The 6932-nt window shown below is 36.3% G+C and overlaps 1 protein-coding gene across 1 annotated transcript in view; it reads left to right on the forward strand.

Annotated features, from left to right (window-relative positions):
• The window catches only part of LOC107574085 (trichohyalin-like), an 8537-nt gene extending 3226 nt beyond the window's left edge, over window positions 1–5311 (forward strand). The window contains exons 3-5 of the mRNA XM_016260555.1: window positions 4–630; window positions 855–2669; window positions 3399–5311. Coding sequence (XP_016116041.1) covers window positions 4–630; window positions 855–2669; window positions 3399–5311 — 4355 coding nt within the window. The remainder of the gene's footprint in view (window positions 1–3; window positions 631–854; window positions 2670–3398) is intronic.
• Window positions 5312–6932: the final 1621 nt, after the last annotated feature.

Here is a 6932-nt window from a genome sequence, read left to right on the forward strand (position 1 = left end):
CAGAGGGTGTGAAGCTGAATCTGGTTGTGTGTGGGAGTAACAGAGAATTAAAATCCTTCACATCAAACCTGATCCTGAAGCAGAGCGAGAGAAGATCCGAGCTGAGCTCCGAGTGTGTGAGGAGAGACGTGGAGCTTGATGGACGTCTGATCAGTCTGGTGGAGCTTCCAGCTCTGTTCAACACTCAGCTCTCAGAGGAGGACGTGCTGCGTCAGACTCACCGCTGTGTGTCTCTCTGTCATCCTGGAGTTCATGTGTTCATCCTCATCATTCCTGATGCTCCACTGACTGATGAAGACAGAGCAGAAATAGAGAAGATCCAGAGGATCTTCAGCTCAAGAATCAACAAACACATCATGATCCTCATAAAGCAGAATCCAGAGCATCAGACAGCAGAACTCAATGAAGAAACACAGTCTGTCATTGAGAGATTTGGAGGACGACATCATATCATTGACCTGAACACACAAGTGTCTGTGTTGATGGAGAAACTGGAGCAGATGGTTGAGGAAAATAGTGGTGATTGTTTCTCCACAGAGACATTGATGGAGACACAGATGGACAAACTGCAGAAATTTGAAGAAATGAAGCGGAGATTCCATTCATTAGAGACGTGGATCCAATCACAAGGTAATGATCAGAAAATCTGCATTGATTTAACACTCATGATTTATAAAGTCTACGCATATTTGTGAGATGAAAAAAATATATATATATAACATTGCATACAAATAATATGATTAGCACACAATGCTTTAGTATGAATTAAATAATGAATTATCACCGGGATTATTAACAACCTTCCCTTTAAAATGTATTAAAATGTTTTAGATTTTTATTTGATCTATCTTTAGATTCAAGAGAAAGAGAAGATGATCTGAGGATTGTGCTGCTGGGAAAAACTGGAGCTGGAAAGAGTTCAACTGCAAACACTATCTTAGGAAGAAAATCGTTTAGAGCAGAACTATCTCAAGAGTCTGTTACTAAAGTGTGTCAGAAAGAGAAAGCTGAAATCAACAGCAGACACATTACTGTGATCGACACTCCAGGACTGTTTGATACTGAACTCAGTATTGAAGAAATCAAGAAAGAAATCAGCAACTGCATCCCCATGATCCTGCCTGGACCACATGTGTTCATCATTGTGCTCAATTTAGCACACCGATTCACTGAAGAAGAAGCAACAGCAGTGAATATCATCCAAGAGACATTTGGTGAAAACTCATTAAAGTACACCATAGTGCTCTTCACCAGAGGAGATGAGCTGAAGAACAAAACCATTGATCAGTGTTTGGGAAAACCTGGATCTGATTTGAATCAGCTGATTGAAGCATGTGGAAACAGATACCATGTGTTCAATAATGAGACTGAAGATCGAACACAGGTGACTGATCTACTGCAGAAGATAGACAACATGGTGAAAGAGAACGGAGGGAGTTACTACTCATGTAAGATGTTCAGAGAGATGGAGAGAGAAAAACAAGACAAACAGATGAAGATACTGATGGAGAAAGTGGAGCAAGTGAACAGAGAAAAAGAAGAACTGATGAACAAACATAAAGAAGAGAAAAAGAAGATGAAGATGAAGATCGAGGAAGAAAGACAGAATCATGAGAAAGAGAGAAAAAGAAGAGAAGATGAATTTATTGAGAGAGAAGAACAATATAAAAGAGATATTCTAGAGAGAGAGGAACAAGAGAGAAAGATACGAGAGGAGCTGAAGAGAGAACGAGAGGAATGGGAGAAACAGAAACAACAGGAAAGACAAAGAAGAGAAGAAGAGGAGGAGAAATGGAGAAAGAAAGAACAGACAATGGGGGCTGAACATAATCAGAGACTTAAAGAAGAGAAAGAGAGAAGTCAAAGAGAGATAGAAGATCTTCAGTTCAAACATGAAAAAGAGATGAATAGAATGAAGATGATGATGGAGGAAGAACAACAGAATCATGACAAAGAGAGAAAAAGAAGAGAAGAAGAGGAGGAGAAGTGGAGAAAGAAAGAACATTCAATGTCAGATGAATATAATCAGAAACTTAAACAAGAGAAAGAGAGAATGAATAGAGAGAAGGAAATTCTTCAATCTGAACATGAAAAAGAGAGAGAGCGAATAAAGACGATGATGGATGAGGAAAGACAGGATCATGATAAAGAGAGAAAGAGAAGAGAAGAGGAATATAAGGAGGGAGAAGAACGATATAAAACCGAGATGAAAAGAGAACGAGAGGAATGGGAGAAACAGAAACAACAAGAAAGACAAAGAAGAGATGAAGAGGAGGAGAGAAGGAGAAAGATAGAAAAAGAAACATGGGATGAATATTATCAGAAACTTAAACGAGAGAGAGAAAGAAGACAGCGAGAGAGAGAAGATCTTCAGTTCAAACATGAAGAAGAGAGAGAGAGAATGAAGAAGATGATGGAGGAAGAAAGACAGAATCATGAAAAAGAGAGAAAGAGAAGAGAAGAAGAATATATAGAGAGAGAAGAACAATATAAAACAGACATTAAATATATAGAAAAACAAGACAGAAAGATACGAGAGGATCTGAAGAGAGAACGAGAAGAATGGGAAAAACAGAAACAACAAGAAAGACAAAGAGAAGAAGAGGAGAAAGAAACAAGCAGATATATTGAACTTTATACAGGACCTCCTGAGGTTCAGCACACAGAGAGTAAGTCAAAACAATAATCAGTCAATTTTGAAATTAATTTGTAAAACATTATATGTAGAATGACTGAATATAGAATCATCAGTCACACAAGCAGCATTTAGAATTAGAATTAGTTATTTTACAGTATGTTACCAGCTGAAACACTGATAAACTGCTTGTAAATGCAGAGACTTAAGCTGACTCAGACTCATGGCCTTCATACTGAAATCAGTAATGAATGACTAGGTGGGACTAAATTATTGTTTTGCAAGTCAATAGTAAGTCTCCAGTCTTTGTATTCAAGTCTCGAATCAAGACCATGTCATGTTGCAAGTTCTGGTTAAAAGCTGCAATGTGGTTAAAAACAAACTAAATACTTGTAATATACATTTGAGGTCAGAATTATAAGCCTCATTGGTAAATATGACAAAAAAGCTGTGAATATAAATCTGTGTTGATTACCCTTTTGATCTTTCATTTCAAACATTTAAAAAAATATATATTTATTATTATAATTATTATGAAAAAACACAGGGAATATTCAGGGAAAACGGTTACCCTACATTTTATTTTAATGGGATAAAAGACATGTATAATAGATGGGGGGTGGTGACCCAAACAAACATTGAGAATCACTGAGATGGACTGTACAAATAGTTTACATTTTAGGTCTGAGTTGAACACTTGTTGCTCAGGGTCAAATTAATCAATTGTTGTTAATCTGTAAACTCTATTATTTGCCATTTTCAGATGATGAAGATTCAGCATCAGATCCAGGAGGTTTAAGAATCTTGCTGTTTGGGAGGACAGGAAGTGGAAAGTCTGCAACAGGAAACACTATCCTCAGAACAAAAGAGTTTCACAGTGAAGCCAGTTCACGTTTGGTGACCACTGTTTGTCAGAAGAGAGTTGGTGAAGTTGATGGTCGATCAGTAGCTGTTATTGATACTCCAGGACTCTTTGACCCCTCACTGACAAATGAACAAGTGCAGGAAGAAATAATGAAGTGTATTTCACTGTCAGCACCTGGACCACATGCGTTCATCATTGTGCTGAGTCTGGGAGGAATCACTCGAGAAGAGAAAGACACTTTAGACATGATCAAGATGATCTTTGGCTCAAAAGCAGCAGATTTCTGCATTGTTCTCCTCACTAGAGGAGATGATCTGAGAGGACAAACAATGGAGCAATATGTAGAGAAAAATGCTGAACTCAAGAAACTAACCAGTGAATGTGGAAACAGATTCCTGGCTTTTAACAACACAGAGACACAAGATCAGACACAAGTTACTCAGCTGTTGAATATGATAGAAGAGATGAATCAGGGCCGATACTTCACTAATGAGATGTTTGAAGAGGCGGCGATCTCCACTGAGCAGAGAATGGAAATGATAGAAGAGAATGAAAGAAAAAAACTAACTTTTGTTGAAGAATTAGAAGCCAATTATGATATTGAAGACAAAAGCATGAGAGAGATACTGAAGAAGAAGATCCAAAAGATAGAGGAGGAAAGAGAGAGGCTGGAGAACCAGTTCAGAGAACAAGAGGAAACACTCAGGAAAGAGTTTGAGGAGAAAGAAAAATCAGATCAGGAGAAACGAGAGACGGAGGATCAGAAACAATCAGAAGAAGAGAAACAGCAAAGAGCTGAATATGATCAAACAATAGAGGAGATGAAGAGAGAGATTGAAGATCAGAGAATACAGTATGAAGAAGAGCTAAAAGAAAGAGAAGAAGAAGAGAGAAAGAGAGAAGAAGAATATAAACAAGATCAAGAAAAGATGAGAAATTATCACGAACACATCATGACAGAGTTAAGAAAAAAACAGGAGGAGGAAATAAAAAAGAGAGATTCAGAGGAACAAATGATGAAGGAACAAGAAGAGAAAGAGAGAGAAGAATGGAAGAGAAAAATAAAAGAGGCTGAAAATGACAAAGAGACTCAAGAGGAAATTAAACGACAGCAGAGAGAATGGGGGGAAGAGAAGAAACGACAGATGAGAGAACGAGAGAAAGAGGAAAGAGAGAGAAAAGAGAAACACAGGAAACAACTGAGAGAAAAACAAGAAGAACTGGAGAACAAGAGAAATATTTCTGAAAGAGAGAGAGAAGAAGAACAGATGATAGAGGAGGAGAGAGAGAAACAGAAAAGAGCGAGAGAACAGAAGAAGAGAGAATATGAAGACAATATATATGAAATGAAGAGACATTATGAGAAGCTGGAGCAAGAGAGAAAAGAGGAGAGGAAGAGAAGAAAACGAGAGGATGAAGAGAGGCGAGTGGAGAAGAGAAAGAGATGGGAGGAAGTGATAGAAGATCTGAAACGAGAGCAAGAGAATGAGATCAAGAGAAGAGAACGAGAGGAGACAGAAAGAATAGACAGAGCAGAAAAAGAGTGCGATGAAATGAAACAGAAACATGAAGAGGAAATAGAGAAGATGAAGAAGAAACATCAAGATGAAGCCAGAGAACAAAGAGAAGAACTGAATGATTTCAGAAAGAAAAAAGATCAGCATGTTCAGGAGCTCAAGGAGAGACTTGAAGAGATTCAAAAACAACTGAATGAAGCGAAAAGGTTAAGAGAGGAGCTAAAAGGTAAAGTGAATGAAGGGAAACGTTTAAGAGAAGACCTAGAAGAAAAGAGGATGAAGGGAAACGTTTAAGAGAAGACCTAGAAAGAAAAGAGGATGAAGGGAAACGTTTAAGAGAAGACCTAGAAAGTAAAGAGGATGAAGGGAAACATTTAAGAGAAGACCTAGAAAGTAAAGAGGATGAAGGGAAACGTTTAAGAGAAGACCTAGAAAAAAAAGAGGATGATTTGAAAAAGTTAAGAAAGGACCTAGAAAGGAGACGCATATGTCATGTTATGTGAATTTTTTTTAAACATTATTGATCAGACAGATAACTGGCACTGGTCTTTTGTAGTAAAATGGGTAACACTTTATGGTAAGGGTACATGAATTACCATGAATTCATGCATAAATTAATGTGTGAATTATGCATTACTTCATGCATTAATATCTAATGAATTATCAGTAACTAACATGAGTTGAAAGTCTTTCATTCATGACTTCATTAGCTTCTCATGATTTCATCATGTGTGTGGCCCCTCAACTAAAGTGGTGACTTCATATACCATGAACTTTAAGTGCCTGTATATCCTCCTGACTACCAGGAAAAAAAACAGTTTTGTGAATTTAGCATTGTGTCATGTCATTACATTGTTTAGAGCATAAGAAAAAATAGTGTGATTTCTGATTTAATCACAAATCAATTTTCATTTTTTATACCAAACTTTATATAAAGATGATTCTCAACTATGTTATGAAAGATATTTTTAAAAAACATTTTTCTTCATGCAAAATGTGTGTAAAATGGCCATAAACGAGTTTTTCCATTATATACAGTGTATCTATAAACTGTATCTAATTTGCGTATTAATGTGTTTTTGGGGCAACATAGAATGAACAAATAAGTGAAATAATGGGTAAATAATTAGCAAGATTTTCATAATAATATTTAATAGGAATATTGATATATAATGTTTTCTCTATTCATTTGTTTTGTCTCCCAAAATGTGTAATAAACATGAAATCGATGTCCTGTTTCATAACAGAAGGTCATATTTTGATTTGAAACCCCATAACATTTTCCTGAGATGTTGATTTATGACAAACAATTTGAAAATTAGTCAGATTTCAATGATAATTACAAAATATTATCATATTTCCATAAGGGTGTTACACTTGATCACCAAATTAATGTCAGCCATTTTTAAAGACCAAGCAGAGGGAGTGGTCATGGTGAAACATCCAATCATTTGGTATCTCTGAAAAGCCCCGAAGCCCCGAATGACAGGACATCCAGACTTAAAACTATGACATGTAACGTCTCAGAGAAATTGCTAAAACAGTCAGGAGGTAAGGAGGTAAACATACTTTTTTTCTTTTTTCTTTAAGATAGCTCAAGCTTAAGCCTCCTGCTCACAAAAACCCCTGCAACTAAAATATAATTCTGTTTTCTGCACTCTCTACCCTACAAAGGACAAGTTTGTATATGTACTGCTGTGTTTGTGCCATTTATTTGATCAGCTTATTTTTGTTCACATTAATGAACATTGTGTAACATTAAATATTTAATGAGTCCACATCAGTTGCTTATTACATTAAAAGGTGTCTCCTTACCTTAAAAAAGATCAAGCTGTTTGTTTCATCTTTTTTTTTTTTTTTTGGTAAATCCTTTTTGGTTTTGTAAAGAGTTTTCAGATATAAAGGCACTTCAGGT

This window comes from Sinocyclocheilus grahami, unplaced genomic scaffold (genome assembly GCF_001515645.1).
Source record: "Sinocyclocheilus grahami isolate Dianchi unplaced genomic scaffold, SAMN03320097.WGS_v1.1 scaffold2113.1, whole genome shotgun sequence".
NCBI lineage: Eukaryota > Metazoa > Chordata > Actinopteri > Cypriniformes > Cyprinidae > Sinocyclocheilus > Sinocyclocheilus grahami.